General features: G+C 47.9%; 1 protein-coding gene across 4 annotated transcripts in view; it reads left to right on the top strand.

Annotated features, from left to right (window-relative positions):
- The window catches only part of KCTD16 (potassium channel tetramerization domain containing 16), a 304464-nt gene that overhangs the window by 227902 nt on the left and 50467 nt on the right, over window positions 1-26095 (top strand). The window contains exon 5 of one of the 4 annotated variants that reach the window (XM_084838769.1): window positions 7788-7806. The exons of the other annotated variants lie outside the window; for them this stretch is intronic. Within the exon in view, the coding sequence (XP_084694895.1) occupies window positions 7788-7806 (19 nt within the window). The remainder of the gene's footprint in view (window positions 1-7787; window positions 7807-26095) is intronic. 4 annotated transcript variants of the gene reach the window in all.

Genomic DNA, 26095 nt, shown 5'->3' with positions numbered 1-26095 from the left:
AGATGAGGAATCTAAGAAGTCCTAAATGGGTTGGAGAAGGAAAACAGAAACTGCAACAGGAAAAACTAGAGCAGTGTGGAAGAACATGGAGAGCATCTGGGTTAAAATAAATGGAGCAAAGAATAAAAGGAACATGGTGGTCGGAGTCTACTACCAGCCACCCAATCAAGGAGAAGACGAGGATGAAACTTTTGAAAAGCAAATCGTAAGTGTTTCAAGGAAGCATGATGTAGTAGTAATGGGAGACTTCAATTTCCCTGATACTTGTTGGGAGGCAAATTCTGCAAAACATGGCTCCTCCAGGAAATTCCTGACTTGTGTTGCGGATAACTTCCTCCTACAGAAAGCAGAGGAAGGAACTAGAGGATCGGCTATCCTTGACTTGATCCTAACCAACAGGGATGACTTAGTGGATAAAGTAGCAGTTACAGGAACTCTGGGGGAAAGCGACCATGTTGTACTTGAGTTCTTGGTTCTAAGGGAAGCAAAAGCCGAGTGTAGTCAAACACGTACCCTGGATTTTAGGAAAGCTGATTTTAATAAACTCAGAACAATGATCAGTAAGGTCCCATGGCTAGCGTCTCTAACGAGAAAAGGAGTCCAAGATGGATGGGAGTTCTTAAAAAAGGAAATTATCCAGGCACAATTGCAAACAATTCCAACAAGAAAAAAAGGTGGAAGACAACAGAAGCAGCCAATGTAGCTTCACAAAAAGCTAAGGGATGACCTGAAAACAAAAAGGTACACATATAGGAAGTGGAAAGGAGGCCAAGCAACAAAGGAAGAGTACAGGCAGGTAGCACAGAATTGCAGGGATGGCATCAGGAAGGCTAAAGCTAGGGATGTACGAAAGTCACTTTCCTTTTCGCGGATGTGATTCGCGGTGGGGGGGAGGCGCTCTGTCCCTCCCCCTGGAATCCTCAATGGGGGGGAGGCGATCCGGTCCTCCCCCCCGGAATCCTGCTCGGCCAGCTCCGCTCGGCGGCAGCTCTGCGGAACAGCCAGCCAGGGCCATCCGCAGCCGGAGTTCCGCAGCAAGGCTGCTGTGATACGCTACGCAAGTATTTATGTAGCCTATCATGGCAGGCCAACCCCCCCCCAAAACCAGCGTAAGCAAATGGCGGTGGCTACGGCGGCTGCCATTTGCATTCCCTATTATTCACCGTTTTATCTTATGTAAATATTTACGTAGGCTATTACGGAGAAAAAAAAAGGGGGAACGCAAATAGCATAGTGGGGGCTATTTGCATTCCCCCTTTTTTTCCCACCGTAATAGCTTACGTAAATATTTATGTAGGATAAAACGGTGAAAAATAGGGAACGCAAATGGCGGCCGCCGTAGCTGCTGCCATTTGCATACACGTTGTTGTTGTTGTTTTGCTTGCCATGACAGGCTATGTAAGTATTTACGTAGCCTATCACGGCTATGATCAGGAAGCGAATGGTGGCTGCCCTGCGGCCACCATTCACAAGTCAGTGCGGACGGCAGCAGGTAAGTGCTCTGTTTTGTGCACCTTTTGTGGGTTGGGGGCTCTGTTCTGCACGTCTTTCGTGGGTTGGGGGGGCAGAGGCTTCGTTCCACCATGGATTTTGGGGGGCCGAATGCACTGGCATTCGGCCTCACTGAGATCCGTGGCGGAATTCTCCGCCATTCCTAGCTAAAGCTGAGAACGAGCTGAGGTTAGCAAGGGATGCTAAAAGCAACAAAAAGGCTTTCTCCAGCTATGTGCATAGTAAAAGACAGAGGAAAGAAATGGTGGTTCAGCTATTAAATAAGGATGGCAAAAAGATAACAGATGACAAAGAAAAGGCAGACGTGCTCAATTCCTACTTCGGCTCAGTCTTCTCCCCAAAGAGCTTCTATGAGCCCCCTGGCAAAGGCGAAATACAGGCTGAAGGGGCAGGATTGCAGCTTGAGATCGATAGGCATATGGTCAAGGAAACCTAATTCCTTTGAATGAGTTCAAATCTCCACAGCCAGAAGAACTGCATCCTAGAGTAATAAAGGAACTGGCAGAAGAGAAGGTTGTTAACCACCCAGAGAACTTCGGCTATTGGGCGGTATAGAAATAAATAAATAAATAAAATAAGAGCTCTCAGGACCACTGTCCATTATATTTGAGAAATCATGGAGGATGAGTGAAGTGCCAGATGATGGAGGAGGGCTAAAGTTGTCCCTATCTTCAAAAAGGGTAAAAAGGAGGAACCTGGGAACTACAGACCAGTCACTCTGGCATCAATCCCTGGGAAAATTCTGGAGCGGATGATAAAGCAATCCATCTGGAAACACCTTGAAAACATTAGGGATGGCGGAGAATTTCTCCCCGAATCTTCGGGGGGCCGAGCGCCAACGCATTCGGCCCCCCGAAATCGGCGGTGAAATTCTCCGCCACCCCCCCCTCGGGACGGGACTTACCTTTGGCGAACGTCCCTCCTGGCGGCAGGCCCCGGCGGCGGTTCGGCGGCGGTTCGTCATGGGCGGGGGCGGTGGCCAGTCTCCCGACCAGCTGCTGCCAACGCCATTGCAAAAAAAAAACCTAAAGTAAAAAAACAACAACACACATAAGGGCAATGCTATTTGCATTGCCCTTATTTTCGCTGTAGTCTACGTAAATCTTTACGTAGACTAGATGTGTTAAAATAAGGAATGCAAATGGCGGTGCCCATGGGCCGCCGCCATTTGCGTACGCGCATTTTTCCCCCCCCAAAGTCACCCGTGATAGGCTACATGACGATTAACGTAGCGTATCACAGCTGACTTTGGAAATCTAGCCGTGATAGGCTACGTTAATCGTTACGAGGCCTATCACGGTTTTTTTCCCCTTCACTTTTTGTTTCGCGGCCGGGGAGATGGGGTGCTTCTCCCCGGCCTGAATTTCGGCCAGGCGAAGCGGGGTGCCTCCCCCCCCCAGCCTGAATTTCGGCCGGGCAAGGCGGGATGCCTCCCCCCCCTCGCCTGAACTTCAGGGGGAGAAGCGAAGCGCCTCCCCCCCACCGCGAAGTGAAGCCGCGAAAAGGTAAGTCACTTTCGTACATCCCTACTCAGCACTGGTTAGGCCTCATCTGGAGTACTGTGTCCAGCCTTGAGAAGAGAAGACTGAGGGGAGATATGATAGTGCTCTTCAAGTACTTGAAAGGTTATCACAGAGAGGAAGGCCAGGATCTCTTCTCCATCATCCCAGGGTGCAGGACATGGAATCATGGGTTCAAGTTACAGGAAGCCAGATTCCAGCTGAACATCAGGAGAAATGTCCTGACTGTTAGAGCAATACGACAATGGAACCAATTACCTAGGGATGTAGTGGGCTCTCCCACACTGGAGGCATTCAAGATGAATCTGTATAGCCATTTGTCAGGGGTGCTCTGATTTGGATGCTCTTGCATTGAGCAGGGGGTTGGACTCGATGGTCTTGTAGGCCCCTTCCAACCCTAATATTCTATGATTCTATGAGAACAGGAGAAATGTGAATGCTACAATTTGTTTCAGGAACAGAAATTATCTGTATTTGTTTACAAGATTAAAAGATTACATGTGGGATTTCAAAGCATGTTTCAAGAAGACTATGTCTAGGGATGGATGGACCCTCCCCATCTGGTTTTGGTGGGCACCCCCTAAAGCACTGCTTCCGCTAAAGCCCTGCCCCCCCAGACCCATGCTCGAGCCCCCACGAGCTCACCAAGCTGCCCACACTCACCCTGGATCCCATCTGCGAGCACCTGCCATTTCCTCAAGCTTGCTTTTACGAAAAAAGGAGGTCTTTAAAAATGCGGATATTTAAATATGTGCAAATTCGGACTGGGAAAGGTTGATATATGCAATATTAGAGGTGTAAATTCGCCATTTATGCCTCTAAAATTGCATAGATCAGACTTTCCCACCCCCAATTTGCACATATTTAAATAGGCACATTTTTAAAGACCTCCCTTTTTTTGTTGTAAAAACAAGATCGGGAAAATGGCGGGTGAGCAAGGCCAGAGGCTCAGCAGGCGTGGCCCAGGGTGCGGGTTGGGGGGAGCCCAACGGGCTCCCGAACTCAGTCAGGCATCTGCGCCATCCCTAACTATGACTATACCAAATTGTGCTCTATTTTAAATGTGTTTCAAATTTTTGACAAACAGTATCAAAATAGCAACTATTTACTACCAATATTGAATACGCACCCACGCACGTGCATGCGCACACACACACGAGTGCTGAATACTTTTACTACATGGATGTAATACCGAACCTGTATATATGTATAAATAAACCTTATATCACAGAAATGTCTTAAGTCTCCAGTGACTGCCTTCTAAGGAAATTGAATCCTGGGTAAGTGCCGGAACCCCTGCAACTTCTCACTAGGGATGGACAAGAATTTCTCCCTGAAACTTCGGGGGGCCGAGTGGCAATGCATTTGGTCCTCCGAAGGTTCGGGGAGAAATTCTCCGCCCCCCTGCCCCCCCCAGGATGGGACTTACCGTTTACGAATGTCGCTCCCGGCAGTGGGTCCTGGCGGCGGTTCGGCAGGTCTTCGTCAGGGGCAGGGGCAGCAGCCAGTCTTTCGACCGGCTGCCGCCACCGCCATTACAAGAAAAGTAACAAACAAACAAACACGCCCCTGTGATAGGCTACGTAACGATTAATGTAGCCTATCACGGCTAGATTTGCAAAGTCAGCCGTGATAGGCTACGTTAATTGTCACGTAGCCTATCACGGGTGACTTTGAAAAAAAAAAAAGCGCGTATGCAAATGGCGGCCCCCATAGGGAGCCGCCATTCGCGTTCCTTATTTGGTCCCTGTAGTCTACGTAAAGATTTATGTAGACTACGGCGAAAATAAGGGCAACGCAAATAGCGTTCTCCTATTTTCGCCGTAGTCTACGTAAATCTTTACGTAGACTACAGGGACCAAATAAGGAACGCGAATGGCAGCTCCCTATGGGGGCCGCCATTTGCATACGCGCTTTTTTTTTTTTAAGTCACCCGTGATAGGCTACATGACGATTAACGTAGCCTATCACGGCTGACCTTGCAGATCTAGCCGTGATAGGTTACGTAAATCGTTATGTAGCCTATCACGGGGCTTTTTTTTTTTTTTACTTTTCTTTTGAAGTTCGTGGCCGGGGAGACGGGGTGCTTCTCCCCGGCCTGAATTTCGGCTGTGCGAGGCGGGAAGCCTCCCCCCCGGCCTGAATTTCAGCCGGGCGAGGCGGGAAGACACCCCCCCTCGCATGAACTTCGGGGGGAGAAGCGAAGCGCCTCCTCCCCACCGCGAAAAAAGCTGCGGGACAAGGTAAGTCCCTTTCGTACATCCCTACTTCTCACCTCTTGGAAGTGGGGTGCACACATATAACAATATCTTCTAAATATGCCAAGGAACATAACTGGAATTTTAAAAATACCATCCAGCTTTAACACAATTCTTTCTATTTGTCCCTTTCTTGAAACGATGGCAGTTTTGTGTGTGCTGTGCCAAGAAAATTTCCCACATTTTTTTCGACCATTCTCATTCAATTTGATAGAAGAGAAATTGCTTTCAAAAAGAAATTCAATACTGAAGAAATTTCAGAGGAATTCTCAAGTGTTGGTTTCGGTTTTCTTGGGCTTACCTTACGTAGGAGGTGGCCGAGGAGTGAGTGCGAGTGCCCTGTCTTTCGCTGTACATTCATCTCTCTGGCAGCCTGTAGCCTCCGCAGCTCCCTACGCTTCAGTTGAAGCCCCGTGGAAGGCACCATGAGGTAATTCCTCCCATGGGGCTTCTTCAGGTCAGGACGTGCAGGCAGCCTGGGAGGCTGGCTGTGATAGGCAAGCTCAAACACACACTAAAAGAAATGCAGCATAAATTATAGACTGTCCAGAGAATGAGGCAGAACGATGGAAGCCCCTTTCATGGGGGGAGGAAGAACACTTTCTGGAAACTGGAGGACAGATTTTGGCAAAGCCAAAACTCCACCTCATCCCCGGAGCTTGACACAACACTGCCCCCCCTCACAGACCTGTGTTGTGGCGGATGCAAAATGGGGGCCAGCCTGCCTACACAGTTGAAGCTGTTGCAGCGCAACACCCCCTCAATCCTTACCAAAAATGAAAGCTGCGCTATAAGCCTTGCCAGTGATGAGCCTTTGAGAAACTGTTCCATTACATTGGAAAACAAGTTGAAAGAACTAGCATTTCTACTGTTTTGATGAATTCTTGTTTTGCAGAACCAACTGTCATTTTTGCCTTTGAACCAGAAGCAATTTTGTTAACCAAACGATATATTACAAAGGAAATTCTCCCAAATAAAAACAACAGCTTTCTTTAACACAATTCTTTTTCACATTTCTACAGTCAGATGTTAACCATAAGTGGTTGTGACATCACTACCATTCAGCCCCCTGCTGAATGGGGCATCACCTGCTGCCCCAATATCGGTTCAACTGCAGCCTGTTGTCTGTAGCCCTGCCTGTAGGTCAAGGTCCTTTTGCATATGAAGGATTTGCTCTGTCATTGAGTGTAGGCTCTTCCCCAACACGTGGGGGTAGAGGGTCCACTTAGACATTACCAAAAAAGAGGGATTGCATTGCCAAAAAAGAGGACAGCAATCTGCATAACATTTGCATATATATATATATATATATATATATATATGCAAATATATATTTCTAGAAGTGCACCTATATATAGGTGCACTTTTAGAAATAAGTATAATTTAAATAGAAATACAAGACATCTTACAGTAGTGGGGAAGACTGTGACCAGGTGACCCGTGTGTCTGCTCAGTTGGCTCTCTAACTTCCAGCCACTTCCAGGCCCCCGCTCCCCTTTCTTGCAGTTCTTTGACTTGGTCTTAGCCCTTCAAACAGAGGACTGTCTTCTGTAAATTAGGACACCTGACCACCCCATGGGGCATATTGCCACATACACAGACCAGAGAGGAAATCAAGATGATGTTCATCAGTGATGCAGTATTGGGGTTTTTGCACTTCCAGGCTATGATCACGGCTTTTAAATCAATTGCTGTAGGTTGACAAAATGGAGCTCTAGGCTTTGTGACTGATACATGACATTGTGTCACACCACATTAGCTTATGTAATACATTAAATGGGTGGGGGAAGAAAGTGGGAGTAAAAAGAGGACTCCAGTGTTTCAAGATGCCATTGCTCTCAGCTTTTCATCTCAGTAGACTCTTTGTGGGAGGTTCACATGAGCAGAAACGCATGACTTTGAGCTGGTAGCTTGGCAAAAATTGCCCCGCTCCCTCATCTTAGCCATCTGCAAATGTGGCCCAGCTGAAACAAATGGAAAAACTGTCATGTCATCTCTTAGTCTTGTTGATCTTCTAGATTTTTATGCAAGATTCTTGTATGGAAAAGCAAATAAATCTACACTATGCCCATTTATAGCCAGCACTGATACTATAGCCAATTACCTCTCTGGCATTCGTCATTGTTCCTACACTGTACCTTCATAATTTTCCTTAGACAGGGGCATTTTCTGCTGATAAATCTAGCTATATTATCAAGCCAGAGTGTATTTATTAAAACACCAATTAGATCTTGCTGTCTCATCAATCACAAGCTGTGTAATTCATGTGTGGATGCAAGAGACTGTTTGAAGCATTGTGCATGCATGAATGAGTGATCTAAATCAAACTGTCACTTTACCAGCATTACCTTACCTCCAGACCCAGTGGCAATCAATTTTTTATTTACTGTATGAATAATGCCTTATCCTTCTTAAGGCTTCACTTTCAAGTCTGAAAGCAGGTTGACTTACTTTGCAAAGCTGAAAATAAAGGTGGCTGTGGTAGGCGGGGGGGGAGGCAAAACGAGAAAAGGTATGTGTGTATATGTGTGTGTTGCATATAGGGATGTACGAAACTCCCCTTACCTGGCTCCGCCGGGTTCCGCTGGAGCGGGGGAGGCGCTCCATCCCTCCCCCCAGAATCCTCGACGGCTGGTTCCGCTCCGCGGGGATTCCGTGGAGCCGCCGGCTGGCTCCGCCAGCAGCCAGACATCCGGCCGCTGGCTAGCAGGGACGCAAATGGCGGCAGCCTGTAGTCAGCCATGATAGGCTACATAAAGACTTAGGTAGCCTATCACATCTGGCTTAAAAAACCCAAAAAAATGCGCATACGCAAATGGCGGCGGCTACGGCCGCCTCCATTTGCGTTCCTTATTTTTCGCCGTCTTAGTCTACGTAAATATTTACGTAGACTAAGACGGCGAAAATAAGGGGGAACGAAAATAGCTTCCGCTACGCTATTTGCGTTCCCCTTATTTTCGCCGCCTTAGTCTACGTAAATATTTACGTAGACTAAGACAGCTAAAAATAAGGAATGCAAATGGAGGCGGCCGTAGCTGCCGCCATTTGCGTATGCGCATTTTTTTGGGTTTTTTAAGCCAGATGTGATAGGCTACCACATAAGACATAATACCACATAAGGAACGCAAATGGAGGTGGCCATAGCCGCCACCATTTGCATACGCTTTTTTTTAAAGCCAGACGTGATAGGCTACGTAAGTCTTTACGTAGCCTATCATGTCTTGTACCCCCCCCCCCGACAAGACTGCAAATGGTGGTGGCGGCAGCTAGGGATGGCGGAGAATTTCTCCCCGAATCTTCGGGGGGCCGAGCGCCAACGCATTCGGCCCCCCGAAATCGGCGGTGAAATTCTCCACCCCCCCGCCCCCCTTCGGGACGGGACTTACCTTTGGTGAATGTCCCTCCTGGTGGCGGGTCCCGGCAGTGGTTCGGCGGTGTTTCGTCATGGGCGGGGGCGCCGGCACCCCCCCGCCCCCCTTCGGGACGGGACTTACCTTTGGTGAATGTCCCTCCTGGCGGCGTGTCCCGGCAGCAGTTCGGCGGCGTTTCGTCATGGGCGGGGGCGCCGGCCGGTCTCCTGACCGGCTGCCGCCGCCGCCATTGCAAAAAAAAAAACACTAAAGTAAAAAGACCAAACAAACCCCGTGATAGGCTACGTGACGATTTACATAGCCTATCACGGCTAGATTTCCAAAGTCAGCCGTGATAGGCTACGTAAATCGTCATGTAGCCTATCACAGGTGACTTTGGGGGAAAAAAAAAAGCGCGTACGCAAATGGCGGCGGCCCATGGGTGCTGCCATTTGCGTTCCTTATTTTGGCACGTCTAGTCTACATAAAGATTTACGTAGACTACGGCGAAAATAAGGGCATGCTCGGGAAGGAGCCTGGGAAAGGAGGACCAGCCAGCAGCTGCACCGGGTGATCCTGAGCCTGAGCCTGCTTCTGCCCCCGCCCACAGGTACTTAAGGCGGGGCTGCCAGAGGCAGCGCCTCGGCGTCGCGCTAAGTGCAACGCTAAGTGCGCACTTAGCGTCGCACTTGGAGTCACGTAGGACCTGAAGACCTACCCACCTGCTTCTCCAGAGACACCAGCAGCCACAATACCAGCAGCAAATAGCGGCAGCAGAGGGCAGCAGCTTTAAAGACAAGGGGAAAGGGGCAAAGGTGGACTTTATTTGCTCCTTCTTAGCTGCTGTTCTCTTTCATCTCTTTTATCTTTTATATTCTTTTAAACTGTTGTGCTATTTATATCTTAACATTTTAATATGTGCCTGGGAGGACTACTGGGCAACTCAGGGGGTGGGGGAGGTGCCACCATAACTGTGGTCACGGGCAGGGGGAGGTATGGCGTTGGGGGATTAACAGGCCAGCTGAGGAGAAGAGGGGCTAGACACCTTGCAGCTGTCCCCTCTTCTGGTTCTTCCCCCAACCTGATGGTTCCTGGAAGCCTTACCAGTCTGCCCTCGGGTCTGGTGCTGCTGCTGCTGCTGAATGCCAGTTCGGTCCAAAATAAAATCTCCCTCATCCATGATTTGATTGTGGATGGGGGGGCTGACCTGGCATGTATTTCTGAGACCTGGGTGGGGGAACTGGGAGGGGTCACTCTCTCCCAGCTGTGCCCTCCTGGGTACTCGGTGCAGCACCAACACCGACTTGAGGGTGGGGAGGGGGGGTTGCCGTGGTCTTTAGGAATTCAATCTCCCTCTCCAGGCTTCCTGCTCATTCAAGTACAGATCTTGAGTGTTTGTACCTTGTGTTGGGTACCCGGGACAGATTAGGGATTCTGTTAGTGTACCGCCCACCCCGCTGCCCGTCAGACTCCCTGCCTGAGCTGACGGAGGTGGTCTCGGACTTGGTGTTGAGGACCCCCAGGATGATGGTCCTGGGGGATCTCAACTTCCATGCCGAGGCCGCTGTATCCGGGGCGGCTCAGGACTTCATGGCTGCCATGACAACCATGGGGCTGTCCCAACATGTCATCGGCCCAACGCATACAAAAGGACACACGCTTGATCTGGTTTTCTCGACTGGGCAGGAGGATGGTGATCTGAAAGTGGAGGAATTAACATCTGTCCCTTTGTCATGGTCAGATCACTTCCTGCTGAGGTTTAGACTCCTGGCGGCCTTCCCCCTCTGCAAGGGTGGGGGACCTATTAAAATGGTCCGCCCCCGGAGATTAATGGATTCCGATGGATTCCAGAGGGCTCTGGGGGATTTTCCTGCTGGTATGGCTGGTGCTCCTGTCGAAGCCCAGGTCGCTCTGTGGAATGCAGAGATGACTCGGGCAGTTGACATGATTGCGCGCAAGCGCCCTCTCCCTCTGAGCAGAGCCCGGCCAGCTCCTTGGTATACACCTGAGCTGAGGGCAATGAAGCAAGAGGGGAGACGGCTAGAACGCAGGTGGAGGAAAACTCGTGCTGAGTCTGACTGAACACAGGTAAGAGCCCACTATCGAGCCTACTCTGTGGCGGTGAGGATGGCAAAGAGACAGTTCTTTTCCACCAGCATTGCATCTTCTCAGTGTCATCCAGCGGAGCTTTTCCGAGCGGTTCGCGGCCTGTTACATTCTGGGCCAGGGAGAGAGATGGTGGAACCCTCGGTAGCACGCTGTGACGAGTTTGCACGGCACTTTGAGGATAAAGTCACTCAGATTCGTCATGAATTGGACACTACCATTAATGCAGTTCCATTGGTAGAGGCGTTCAGAGCACCGTCTGGTCCAGTTTTATTGGATGAGTTTCAGTTACTGAGGCCTGAGGATGCGGACAAGGTGCTTGGCCAAGTCTGATCGACCACTTGTGTGCTTGATAGGGATGGGGGAGACTTTCTCCCTGAAACTTCGGGGGGCCGAGTGCCAACATATTCGGCCCCCAGAAGTAGTTTCGGGGAGAAATTCTCTGCCCCCCCGTCCCCCGCCCCCCCCGGGATGGGACTTACCTTTCCCGAATGTTGCTCCCAGTGACGGGTCGCAGCGGCGGTTCAGCAGGGCTTCGACAGGGGCAGGGGCGGCAGCCGGTCTTTTGACCGGCTGCTGCCACCGCCATTCCAAGAAAAGTAAAAAAAAAAAAAAAGTCCCTGTGATAGGCTACGTGACGATTAACATAGCCTATCATGGCTAGATTTGCAAAGTCAGCCATGACAGGCTACGTAAATCGTCACGTAGCCTATCACGGGGGCGTATTTTTTTTTTTTTACTTTTTATTTCGCGGCCAGGCAAGGTGAGGCGCCTCCTCCCTGGCCTGAATTTTGGCCGGGCAAGGCGGGAAGCCTCCCCCCCGGCCTGAATTTCGGCCGGGCGAGGAGGGAAGCCTCCCCCCCAGCCTGAACTTCGGGGGGAGCAGCAAAGCGCCTCCCCCCCACCGCGAAGCAAGCTGCAAGACCAGGTAAGTGACTTTCGTGCACCCCTAGTGCTTGACCCTTGCCCTTCATGGCTTATTAAATCAAACAAGGAGGGGTTGTCCGGCTGGGTCCAGGAGATTGTAAATTCCTCCTTGAGAGAGGGAGTGGTGCCTGCCGCTTTAAAAGAGGCAGTAATTAGACCACTCCTGAAAAAGCCTAACCTGGACCCAGAGGATGTTAACAATTATAGGCCAGTGGCCAACATACCCTTTCTGGGCAAGGTGCTTAAGCGGGTGGTTGTAGGACAGCTCCAGGCACTGTTGAATGAAATGGATTATCTAGATCCATTTCAATCGGGTTTCAGGCCTGGTTTTGGAACGGAAACTGCCTTGGTCGCCCTGTGGGATGACCTCTGCTGGGAGAGAGACAGGGAGAGTGCGACCCTGTTGATTCTCCTGGACCTCTCAGCGGCTTTCGATACCATCGACCATGGTATCCTTTTGGATAGGTTGTCTGGGTTGGGAGTAGGAGGCACTGCACTACAGTGGTTCCGCTCCTACTTGGATGGCCGATTCCAGAAGGTGGTGCTGGGGGATTACTGCTCTGTGCCATGGCAATTGTGCCATGGGGTTCCACAGGGCTCTATTTTATCCCCCATGCTGTTTAACATCTACATGAAACCGCTGGGGGAGGTTATCCGGAGGTGTGGGCTGAGGTGCCATCAATATGCAGTTGACACCCAGCTCTACCTCTCTTTTACATCAAAACCAGGTGAGGCAGTGACTGTTCTGAATCAGTGCCTGGGCACAGTAATGGACTGGATGAAGGCTAATAAACTGAAACTCAATCCAGACAAGATGGAGGTACTGTTAGTGGGTGGTTCGTCTGCCCGGCTAAGTGATATTCAACCTGTTCTGGAGTGGGTTGCACTCCCCCTAAAGGATCAGGTTTGTAGTTTGGCGGTGCTCTTGGATCCAGAACTGTCACTTGAGGCACAGGTGAACTCAGTGGCATGGAGCACTTTTTATCAGCTTAAGCTGGTATACCAACTACGCCCTTATCTGGACAGAGATAGCCTAGCTACAGTTATCCATGCTCTGATAACTTCTCGTCTGGATTACTGCAATGCGTTATACGTGGGGCTGCCTTTGAAAACGGTCTGGAAACTTCAGCTGGTCCAAAATAGGGCAGCAAGATTGTTAACAGGGACTGGCCTGCGAGCTCATATTACGCCAGTACTTTTCCAGCTGCACTGGCTGCCAGTCCATTTCCGGGCCTGATTCAAAGTGCTGGTGTTAACATTCAAAGCCCTTAATGGCTTGGGGCCAGGTTACCTGAAGGATCGCCTCCTCCCATATGTGTCTGCCTGGACCTTAAGATCATCATCAGCGGCCCTTCTCTGTGAGCCCCTGCCAAAGGAAGTGAGGCGGGTGGCTACTAGGAGGAGGGCTTTTTCTGCTGTGGCACCCTGGCTCTGGAATGAGCTCCCTAGTGAGGTTCGCCTGGCGCCTACATTGTATTCCTTTTGGAGCCAAGTGAAGACCTTTTTATTTTCCCAGGCATTTTAGCATTTTAGCTTTCTAAATTTTTATCTTTGCTGTTTTAAATCTGTATTTTAAACTCCTGCACTGCTGCTAGGTTTTATTGTGGTTGTATTGTTATATTGTGGTTTTAATGTTCTGTATATTTTAAATTGTTTTATTGTGTGTTGCTTGGATTTAATTTTTGTGAACCACCCAGAGAGCTTCGGCTATTGGGCAGTATAGAAATAAATAAATAAATAAATAAAATTTCGGCCGGGCGAGGCGGGAAGCCTCCCCCACTTTGCCTGAATTTTGGGGGGAAAAGCGAAGCGCCTCCCCCCCACCGCGAAGCCAAGCTGCAAAAAGGTGACTTTCGTACATCCCTAGTGGCAGCCGGTCGGAAGACCAGCCGCCGCAGCCTCCACCGCCCGGAAGATCTGTCCCAGGTAAGTCTTGTCCCAGGGGGGATCCGCGGGGGGGGGGGTGGCAGGCTGTTCCGCCACAGATTTTGGGGGGCCAAATGCACTGGCATTTGGCCTCACCGAGATCTGTGGCGGAATTCTCTGCCATCCCTAGTTGCATATACCCCACAGCTAATGTATTAGAGCAGGGGCGGGCAACTTATTTTTTTAAAATTTCTTATTTTTTTAATTTATTTTTCAAAAGCAATTACAAAAACACATTAATATTGATTCAAAATCCCTCCCCATTCTCTCCCCCAGCTCCAACATTTTCAGGATTCTTCTTCTCCCCTCTTTTATTTTCTATTTCTATTCCAGGGTAATATATTAATTCATCCTCACCATTGGCTACACTGGCTAGGGCTGATGGGAGTTGTAGGCCAAAAACATCAGGAGGGCCACAGGTTGCCCACCCTTGTATTAGTGCATAGCTATAAATGCAGGCATGTTTTTGTTTTTTTTAAAGCCATACAAAAATACAATGGCAGAAAAAACCCTGAACAGATAATAGAACTGTAGTATATAACACTTCATGAATTAGTACCTTTCTTTAGGTGATATATTTTCGTATACGTATATGCAGAGCGCTGACTTCCTGACCATGTATTTGAATGATAGGCGGGTTATATCTGTGGTGGATGTAAGCTCAATATAATTGTGTTTCATATTCGTTGAACATTGTTATGGATTTTATGTACCTGTTTGCTGATTATGATATAGTGCATAAATGGTAGCATAAGCTTTGGGTGGTTCCCTTTTTAAACAGAGAAACAGAGTGGCCATGTGTCCTATTTTATAGATGATAGTCCTCTGTTTGAAAGGCATCCTCTGTTCGAAGGGCTGTCCAGCTCAAGATAAAGATGAAAGATAAAGAACCATAAGAAGGGAGAGCAATTGAGGGACTTGAAGTTGCCCAGCAACTGCACTTCTTAGCTACCAAAAGAATCACAAAGAGAAGGAGAACAGGGCCTCAGGGATGGGCTTCCTGCAGTGCATGTCTTCCTCCCCCCCCCACTTGTCAGTGCTCCTTTCCTGCAAATGCTTTGCTGGTCCCAACTTACATTCTTAGAAATCCAGAAAGTTTGGTGGTCAAATTTAAGATCAAAATAACAAATCTGTTATTATAAGTAGCAGTCTTGAGGCAGCCATGAGGCTAAGGGATAATTTCATCTCCACTCATATAGTAGCATACCATATGCGGAAGATACTATAGTAAAAAAGGGTGTCCCTTTGTCATTTGAGTCCTCTTTCATGAATAATAGTTGGAAGAGGTTGAATAGTTATTTGTGTTCTCCACCCCATACTGTTTTGGACCCTTTATTATTGTTATTGTTGTGGTTGCTGTTGTTATTTCTATACCATCCAATAGCTGAAGCTCTCTGGGCAGTTGACAAAAATCACAAACCACAAATACAAGATAATAAAAACATTATAGGACCTCCTCTGCTGTGGCACCCTGGTTGTGGAATGCCCTCCCCTTGGAGGCCTGATTGGCGCAGACGTTGGTTTCATTTTGGCAGCAAGTTAAAATATGGCTTTTCACCAAAGCCTTTGAGGGCTAATTGAATTCCCTGAAGTTGCACGCTGTTTTAACTGTTTTATTATTTTAGATTTTCTAATTAGTATTAGCTTGTTTCATGGTGGAGAGAGCAATCCTATGGCCCGCTAGACACTGTCTAGTGGGCCATAGGATATGGTCTATTCAAGGAACCGACCTCTCAGAGCCCACGCTCTGAGGTCGGTTCCTGGAGAACTGACCTCCCCCTTGGTCCATGCTGCCTCGGAGGCAGTGCAGAGAAGCCCTGTCCTCCATGCTCAGAAGACGAGTGCGGAGCGACTGAAAAGGGGTGGGGCTTGGGGGTGTTCCAGGGTGGGGAGAGCGAAGCTGCACATATGACACATCCACAGCTTCCTCTTCCCCCCCCCCCTGCTAGACAGCCAACAATGGCTGTCTAGCGAAAAAGAGCAAGGCAGGAGAGGTGTGGAAGGAAAGATCCCCCCATACCTCTCCTGACTTGCTTTGGATAGGCGGTCACCTCCGAGTTCGGAGGCGGCCACCTTTCTAGTTAGAATTGCGTCCTTAATATGCTTTTATCTGTTTACATTATTCATTGTTTTATACTGTTTAAATTGATTTTATTTGTACACCACCCTGATCTTAATGATATAGGGTGGGATACAAATGTCTTAAATAAATAATATAAAATATTTACATACAGCTTTTTTTTTAAAAAAATAAAAAATAAAAAATTAGCAGCTAAAACAGTTACAGTAAGATACTGGACCTGATAAAAACAACTGACATAAATGCATCATCATAAGCCACCAAATGCCTGGGACTAGAGGCCAGTTTTATCCCAGCACCAAAAAGATGACAATGTTGGCACCAGGCAAGCCTCAGCTGGGAGAGCATTCCATAATTAGGGGCCGCCACTGAGAAGGCCCTCTCCCTTGTTTCCACCTTCTGAGCCCCCCTTGGAGGAAGGCCTCAGATGTTGATAATAATGTCCAGGTTGGTTCAGTGTTGATGAACCACTGCCTTGGTTCATCTGCCTTGCCCTCAAGGGCCTCTTCATTCCTGCCAGTGGAATGAGACACCTTGGATAGCTCCTTTAGAGTTTTGACTAAAACCCGGATTTATTGCCCCACTGATATCGGAGCCACCAGCCTCCACTGTTCTCAAGTATATCTACATAAATCTGTAGGATTGTATCATTTCACATTATTACTGACCAGTGGTGTCAAGAAGGAATGTAGGGGGCCACCACTCTGGGACTTTTTTCAGAGCAGGAGTGATGACATTATATGTTGGAGCACCAGGGTAATAGGCTCCTTTTGGTTTGTGCCCATCAAAAGATGGACAGCTGCATTTTGAACTAATTGATGGTTCCTGAGACTCTTCAAATGCAGCACCACATACAGCTGGGGACGTAAGGACCTTGTATCATCTGCTTCATCTGTGTTTTGTGTATTGTCAAGTATTGTCTGCTCCGTCATCTGCTGATTAATAGAAGTGGATTTTTCCCCCCTCCAGAAAAGTAGGCAAAAAAATCTGTCAGAATTTATGGAACTTTTGCTGGGGCATAACGTTTTGCATACTTTTCTTAGGTAACTGTAAAATCAATGAGCAGAGTGTGCAAAACAAAGATTGCTACACTGCAGAGGCTGAAGAGAGATCAGAGATGTATATACTTCAAAAAACAACACACATTTTACACATTACCATATTTTTATGCAATTTCTGTAGCTTTGTAGAACCAAAGTTGCGTACAGTTATGGAAAGTTTGAAATGGTCTGCAAGTCTATGGAATCCATGGAACTCTGAAAAGCCGGTCCTCGGCAGATGGATTCATATAAATCTGTTGTCATTGTGTTCTGTTGCAGATTTCTGTGACATCCCTATGTACAGCACATTGCAACAGTATAATCTGGAAGTCATCAAGGCATGAATGGGTAGTATGGAACGCTAAACTGCAACCAAAAGCAGTTGTAAGGGATTTTGTTGTTATTATTTTGAAAGGTATTTAGTTGCAACTTAGATTATCTTCTGCGTGGACAAGGTTTTTGTTTAATGTAGACATATTTCTTATGCATGTGTGTATGTAAGTGTCTTGGCGTGTGTAGTGCATGCAATGGAGGGAATAGGAGCAATAATGTGCAGTGAATGTTTTATTTATGTGGACAGAAATTTAATGCTTCATAAATATTTATAGGATTCTTAATACTTATGGAAATGTGATATGGTGTATACAGGAAATAACTTTCAAGAATCTGAAAGAATTGGACCAACAGCTTCAAACTAACAACTATAACAGCTAACAGCAGCAGCACTCATGATGCTGTGATTAAATGAGTAAACTTTTGACTTGACTGATGAAGCGTTGCTAGTTTGTAGAGATGCAATTTGCCTAAGGTGAGTTCTGCCAGAAACTGGCATGCAGATGTAAAACAAACAAACAAACCCCAAACCAAAAAACTGCTCCAGTGTGGTGTAGTGGTTAAACTATTGGACTAGGACTCTGGATACCTGGGTTCTAGGCATCACTTTGCCATGAAGCTCCCTGGGTGACTTTGGGCCAGTCACCGACTCTCAGCCTAATCTACCTCACAGGGTTGTTGTGAAGATAAATGGAGAGGAGGAGGATCGTGTATGCCACCTGAGGCTCCATGGAGGAAAGGTGGGCTATAAATGTAACAAACAAACAAATAAATACAACAGCTGAATCTACACATACCAGTTCTACCGTTATCATACCATTATCATAACTATTGGTACACATGACACCAATGGGCACCAATAGTTATGATGATGGTATGATAACGGTATAACTGCTATGTGTAGATTCAGCCTTAAGGCTGCAGTCCTATATACTCTCACCTAGTAAGTCCTATTGAACTCAGTGGTGCTTATTTCTGAGAAGATATGTCTATCAGCCTTGCCCAACTTGGTGCCCCCCAGATGTTTTGGAGTACAACTCCATGTTTCTGACCATTGGCCATGCTGGCTAGGGCTCAGGAGGGTTGAAGTCCAAAACATCTGGATGGCAGCAGGTTGGGTATAGCCACCAGAAAGCTACTTTCATACCATCTCAAAGCAATTCTTCTTTAATAAGCACAGATGTCCTGACCAGGAAAGGGGTACATGGAGAAGATTGATCTACTCTAACCTACTTTATTGATGGTGCAACCAGCTCCTTTGCAGAAAAGCCCCCTCCTCCATCCAGAAACGTGACATCCCTGTTCCATTGTATACAACACAAGTTCTATTAATGCAGATTCATTACATGCAAATCCTGACCCGCAATAGATTATAATTGTGGGGAACATCTGAGTGAAAATACATTTGACAAAACACATAGAAGTAAGCCAGCGAGTATACGTATTGCATGTCAGATAGGAATATTTTCCTTACATTACATTGCATGCATTTAAGACACTGATGTGCAAATCTACATCTTGCAAGAATATCCTCACGCTGTGTTAGTTCCCATGAACTATCATGAACTATAACAGGGCTGACCTTGAGAGAAATTAAAATGATGCCTCCTTCCCCATTGCTCCTATTTTAAGTGGTACACAAAGATTAGATGCAAGAAAATGGAACGTGCTGCCCAAAGCAACTGCTTCATATTACTTCATGGTAAAGATGGCCTTAAATATAGCCTTGAAAATTGTGGAGAATATGTGTATGTCTTTATTTATGTTTTGCTTGCTAAAATCACCAATGGCCAACACTAAACTCTGCTAATCTGTGAAATTGTTTTTTTACATTCTAGCACAGTGAAAGTTAATTGCTTTCTACCATGAAACAAGACTATCTCCAATCTGGCCCTATGCTCAGTGAGATCATTCACCTATGGCAATGAGTTTTATTTCTAAAATTCTACAGTAAAATAAAGCAGAAAGGGTAAATTGATTGCACAGGCGTTTGTTTTTTTCCATAGAAGGCAACCTCTACTTTTTTGGATTACAACTCCCATAATCCCAGACTACTGGCCATGCTGGTTGGGTTTTATGGGAGTTGTAGTCCAACACATCTGGAGAAGAGCAGTTTGCCTTCCCCTAATGTAAGGTATAGTTCCTCCTATGCTTTCAAAGAACACTTTTCCCATCCTTCTTTAAATGGTATTTATATGCTTGTTTGATCTCTTCTGGGGGCCATGGTGGCGTAGTGGTTAAGACGCTGAACTGCAGACTGGAAGGTCGGCAGGTCAGCAGTTCGAGACCAGAGTGCTGCGTGACGGAGGGAGCTCCCGTCTTCAGTCCCAGCTTCTGCCAACCTAGCAGTTCGAAAGCAAGAAATTGCAAGTAGATAAATAGGTACCGCCTCGGCGGGAAAGGTAACACCGTTCCGTGCACCTCGGTGTTCAGTCATGCCGGCCACATGACCACGGAAGCATCTTCGGACAGCGCTGGCTCTTCGGCTTAGAAACGGGGATGAGCACCACACCCTAGAGTCGGGCACGACTGGTTGGGGACACCTTTACCTTTACCTTTTTTGATCTCTTCTAATAAGATATTATAGGCTTGACATGCCATCATGAACTGCAGCACAGTAGGAGAAATGTGAATACATAAATTATTGAAAATTTGCTCTTCACTAATTTCTGTGTAGCAGGCCTAAGCCATTTGTGCAGAAAATGCATGGCTGATAATAGGATTGTGAGTGCATCTACATTTCCCTTTAAAGGCAATAATCTATAAACAGTGAAAAATAGATTGCTTTTGGCAGCAGTACAGTTCAAGGCAATATGCACATGGATGTAAAAGGCTAGAACAAGCACTCTTCCTCCCCAAAATAATAATAATAATAATAATAATAATAATAATAATAATAATAATAATAATAATAAGTCAAGAGAAACGGCACTAAAGCCTTGAACAACACAATCATACTTTAAGAAGTCTTTTTCACCTGCTCCTCTAGCACACTCTTTCTATTTTAATCTGATCATCTGCAGCTCAGCAATTTTGTTACATCTCTCCATCCTAAAGTGTTAATCACAACCCAGCAAACCAGTACACATTAATTGGCCATGTGAACAAGCCCCCCAGGACCTGGCAGAGTTTCTTATCCTCTCTGTAGAGAACAGGCCCGCTTCACATCCTGCATTGTAAGGGACAACAAATACCTGCATCCACTGGAGGGGAGAGTTGCCTGTCTCTCTCTGCTCATGCACAACATTGTTAAAGCTCCATCTTGGAAAGAAAAAAGACCACACAGCTTCCTTGCAACAGCGAACGAGCCATGCTCCGGCATGTTGTCCTCTGTTTTCTTCCTGAGAACAAGCTGTGCTCCCTCAGGCTGACATATGGTTTACTGCTGGAGATCCTTAATTCTCCCATTCACTGCAGTCCTGGTTACAGTGTAGTGAAAGATGGATTCATTTCACACTGGGGATGGGGGAGAAATTTGTTCAGTTCATATTTTAATGCGGACTTACTTGATTTTTCACTTTTGAACCACTGTGCGAACTGAAACTCAGTATATATTAGAGAAAATGATCAAATGTTCAAATTTGCAATATATTGGGAAAACCACTCGCCAAAAATGTGTGTATTAGGCAAAAATGCCTAATACAGACATGAATAAATTAGGAGAAATGTGCACAAAAATGCTTACACATTTTCATGCAAATTTTAAGAAACATTCTCAAAGTTCTAGACAAACTGCATTTAAGACTGGAAAAATGAGAAACTGAGAGAAACTGAAATTGACAGATTCATCCATCCCTAATTTGCACAATCTTATTGGCATGGTGATGATATGGCAAAACCAACAGGAATGGCCACTTGGGAGCACGTAAAGAAAACCCTTTTAAATATCCCAGAAGACAGCCATATGACCTACTCCTCTTCTGCTTTTAAAAGCAAAAGAAGACATGCCTCAAATATCTTCCTCAAATAAATGGAAATTCCAACCTCAGCAAAAGAACCCCCACCTCCAGAAGCCACAAAAATGAAAAACAAACAGCATTACTTCATTATTTCTCCCTTTCTTACTGTAAAGAGTGTAATAAGATAGCAAATCATACCTCTGAGTGTGATCTTCCCATCCATTCTAAGAGTTATTGTTGTTACCGCTGGGTGTTCCCACATAAACTCAGTTCACACGATAAAAATTATACAGCAAACCTGTCCACAACAATTGAAGTTTTAATTAAATGGTGCAAAAGGCTTGTCTTGCTTTTGAAATTTTATTTCTTATGAGGTGACACATTCTAAACATTTTATTTTCGCCGTAGTCTACGTAAATCTTTACGTAGACTAGACGTGCCAAATTAAGGAATGCAAATGGCGGCACCCCATGGGCGCCACCATTTGTGTACGTGCTTTTTTTTTTTCAAAGTCACCCGTGATAGGCTATGTGACGATTTACATAGCCTATCACAGCTAGGGATGTACAAAAGTCACTTACCTGGTCTCGCAGCTTGCTTTGCAGTGGGTGGGAGGTGCTTCGCTTCTCCCCCCGAAGATCAGGCCGGGGGGGAGGCTTCCCGCCTCGCCTGGCCGAAATTCAGGCCGGGGGGGAGGCTTCCCGCCTCACCCGGCCGAAATTCAGGCCGGGGAGAAGCGCCCCGTCTCCCCGGCCACGAACTTCAAAAGAAAAAAAAAAAGAAGCCCCGTGATAGGCTATGTAACGATTTACGTAGCCTATCATGGCTAGATATGCAAAGTCAGCCGTGATAGGCTACGTTAATCGTTACGTAGCCTATCACAGGGGCGTTTTTTTTTTTTTTACTTTTCTTGTAATGGCGGCGGTGGCAGCCGGTCGAAAGACCGGCTGCCGCCACCGCCCCTGATGAAGACCTGCCGAACCACCGCCGGGACCCGCCGCCGGGAGCGACATTAGTGAAAGGTAAGTCCCATCCCGGGGTGGGGGTGGGTGGGTAGGGGTGCACGAAAGCCACTTACCTGGTCTCGCAGTTTGCTTCGCGGTGGGGGGGAGGTGCTTCGCTGCTCCCCCCGAAGTTCAGGCTGGGGGGGGAGGCTTCCCTCCTCGCCCGGCTGAAATTCAGGCCGGGGGGGAGGCTTCCTGCTTTGCCTCGCCCGGCCGCGAAATAAAAAGTAAAAAAAAAACAAAAAACGCCCCCGTCATAGGATACGTGACGATTAACGTAGCCTATCACGGCTAGATCTGCAAAGTCAGCCGTGATAGGCTACGTGACGATTAACATAGCCTATCACGGCTGACTTTGCAGATCTAGCCGTGATAGGCTACGTAAATCGTTACGTAGCCTATCATGGGGCTTCTTTTTTTTTTCTTTTGAAGTTCGCGGCCGGGGAGATGGGGCGCTTCTCCCCGGCCTGAATTACTAAATCTTTACGTAGACTATGGCGAAAATAAGGGCAACGCAAATAGCGTTGCCCTTATTTTCGCCGTGGTCTACGTAATCTTTACGTAGACTACAGCGACCAAATAAGGAATGCAAATGGCGGCTCCCTATGGGGGCCGCCATTAGCCGTACGCACTTTTTTTTTTTTAAAGTCACCTGTGATAGGCTACGTGACGATTTACGTAGCCTATCATGGCTGACTTTGCAAATCTAGCTGTGATAGGCTACGTTAATCGTCACGTAGCCTATCACGGGGGCGTTTTTTTTTTTTTACTTTTATTGGAATGGCGGTGGTGGCAGCCGGTCGAAAGACCGGCTGCCGCCTCTGCCCCTGACGAAGACCCGACAAACTGCCGCCGGGACCCGCCGCCGGGAGGGACATTCGGGAAAGGTAAGTCCCATCCCGGGGGGGGTGTGTGGGGGGGGTGCCGAGAATTTTCCCCCAAAACTACTTCGGGGGGCCGAACACGTTGGCACTCGGCCCCCCGAAGTTTCGGGGAGAAATTCTCCCCCATCCCTAGTGGCAGGGGGGTGGTGGAGAATTTCTCCCCGAACCTTCGGAGGATTGAATGCGTTGGCAGTCGGCCCCCCAAAGTTTCAGGGAGAAATTCTCCCCCATCCCTAACACAGCTGACTTTGGAAATCTAGCCGTGATAGGCTACGTAAATCGTTACGTAGCCTATCACGGGTGTGTGTGTGTTTTTTTAAACTTTCCTTCTTTTTTTTGCGGCCGGGAAGACGGGGCGCTCCTCCCCGGCCTGAATTTCGGCGGTGAGGGATGGGGTGCCTCCCCCCCAGCCTGAATTTCGGCCGGGCGAGGTGGGGCGCCTCCCCCCCCTTGCCTGAAATTCAGGGGGAGAAGCGAAGCACCACTCCCCCACCGCGAAGCAAGCTGCGGGACAAGGTAAGTCCCTTTCGTCCATCCCTATTAAATTCACTCGCATTAAAACGTGATTATCCACACTCATCCATTTTCCCCGTTGCAGTTCTTGATCGAATGCGCAAGCTTGGTTCACACTCGAGAGCTGTGCTGTTTTCCTGCTCTTAAAGATGGCGGCTCTCATTGGAGGAGCAGAAACTCTCCCTGTTTCTGCTGATTCCCCGCCCACCGTCCCTCTCTTCCTCTATCCCTGTGTGTGTGTGTGTGTGTGTAGGGATGGTGCGAGCATCCTGTTGGGGCTCGAAGCCCGGTGAGAGCTTGTCCTTTGCTACCACTGCTGTAACAGGTGGGGGTGGAAGGAAGAAGGAGGCACCTATTCTCTTCTCCCCGCACACCTGCTGGAGGCCAGGGCGAGAGGCTGGGGGGTGGCTGCCAATGCTCTTTTCCCCGCGCCAGCCCTTTGCAGCCAGCGCAAGGAAGAGGGGCAGCGGTGACGGCACCCAGGGCTCAGCTTGGGGGGGGGGTGCTAGCATCTTCAAAGCTTCAAAGCTGCACAGCTTTGAAGACCGTGAGATGACATTGCATAGGTTCCTCAGCACTCAAAGCTTTATCACCAGCAAGGAAATGGCTGGAGGCGCCTGCTCTTGTCTGATCTTGGAAGCTCACCAGGGATGGCCCTGGTCAGAATTTTGGATGGGAATCAAGCTTCCTGCACTGAACAGGGGGTTGTTCTCTCCCTTCAAATGACACTAACTTTTACCTCCTTCTATCCCCTGCTTTGGCTTTTTTTTAAAAAAAAATTAAGGATCACAACTGAGTGCCTTTACACACGCTGTCTTCCCCCCTCCTCCCCATTCTCCCAGTAGCTTAACTGGTGCTGTAATGTTTTCTCGTTGACCCAATCCTGAGCACTCACTTACTCAGGAGTAAGTTTACTCAGGAGAATGTTTACATAGCCTATCACGGCTGAGTTAAAAACAAAAAACAAAACCGCGCGTACGCAAATGGCGGCACCCATGGGCACCGCCATTTGCGTTCCTTATTTTGGCACGTCTAGTCTACGTAAACATTTACGTAGACTAGACGTGCCAAAATAAGGAACGCAAATGGCGGTGCCCATGGGTGCCGCCATTTGCGTACGCGCGGTTTTGTTTTTTGTTTTTAACTCAGCCGTGATAGGCTATGTAAACATTTATGTAGCCTATCACGGCTGACTGCCGGGACGCAAACGGCGGCGGCTATGGCCGCCGCCATTTGCAGTCCCAGCAGGAAAAAATTCGTGGCGGGAGATATGGGGCGCCTCCCCCCCGGCCAGAATTTCGGGGGGGAGGGATGGGGCGCCTCCCCCCGGCCAGAATTTTGGGGGGAGGGATGGAGCGCCTCCCCCCCACTGCGAATCAACTTTTGTAAAAGGTGAGTGACATTTGTACATCCCTAGAAAAAACCCATAAGTGTAGATTGCCCTGAGTTAGGGATGTCAGAGAATTCTTCCACGGATCTCGGTGAGGCCGAATACCAGTGCATTCGGCCCCCCGAACTCTGTGGTGGAACAGCCTGCCCCCCCTCCCCCCCGCGGATCCCCCTCGGGACGAGACTCACCTGGGGCGGATCTTCCGGGCAGCAGCGGCTCCAGCAGCGGCTCCGGTGGCGGCGGCGGTGGCAGCCGGACTTCTGACCGATTGCAGCCGCCGCCATTTCCAGGCAGGCTTGTGTAAAAAAAAAAAAGGCATGATAGGCTATGTAAAGATTTACGTAGCCTATCATGGCTAGGTTTTAAAAAAAAGAAAAAAAAGACGTGATAGGCTATGTAAATCTTTACATAGCCTATCGTGGTTGGGTGGGTTTAACAAAACCAACAACCGCGTACTCAAATGGTGGCGGCTATGGCTGCCATTTGCGTTCCTTCTTTTTACCATCTTAATCTACGTAAATATTTACGTAGACTATGACGGTGAAAATAAAGGGGAACGCATATAGCGTAGCGGGCGTTATTTGCGTCCCCTTTTGATTCGCCGTTTTAGCCTACATAAAGATTTATGTAGGCTAAAACGGTGAATGAAAAAGGGATGCAAATAGCGCCCGCTACGCTATTTGCATTCCCCTTTCTTTTCGCCGTCATAGTCTACGTAAATATTTACGTAGATTAAGACGGTAAAAAGAAGGAACGCAAATGGCGGCGGCCATAGCCGCTGCCATTTGCGTACGCTGTTGGTTGTTTTTTGGTTTTTTGTTTTTTACCCAGAGCCCTCCGCAGCCAGAAATCTGGCTGTGGACAGCTCTGGCCTGGCCGGGCCGGGCCTGGCTGGCTGCTCTGCGGAGCTGCCACGGAGCACAGCTGGCCGTTCGAGGATTCCTGGGGGAGGAACAGAGCGCCTCCCCCCCGGCCAGGATTCTGGGGGGAGGGATGGAACGCCTCCCCCCCATCAACATAATCCATGAAAGGTAAGTCACTTTTGTACATCCCTACCCTGAGTGAGTTTAATTTGAGTTTAATGTGAGCAAAGGGAGGTGCCCACCATAGGCAATGACCTTGCACCCAGCATTCTCTTTATATAACTCTGTTAGTTTAAAACTACTTCCAGACCTTTTGTGAGGCAATGTGGGCTCCCCTCAGTAGGCAATCAACTTCCTGAGCATTGTTGCTGTTCCATTGATCAAAAAGCTCCCTGTTGCCAGGTAGAAAGGGGAAAAAGGTACTATTGTTCTGAATACTTTTCACTGGAAGCCAGTGGTAATTTGGCTTTGGAAATACATTATTCAGGTT

This window comes from Heloderma suspectum, chromosome 2 (assembly GCF_057233095.1).
Source record: "Heloderma suspectum isolate Gila_16-S chromosome 2, 16-S_ref, whole genome shotgun sequence".
Lineage (NCBI taxonomy): Eukaryota > Metazoa > Chordata > Lepidosauria > Squamata > Helodermatidae > Heloderma > Heloderma suspectum.
This window is presented reverse-complemented; position numbering and strand designations above follow the sequence as displayed.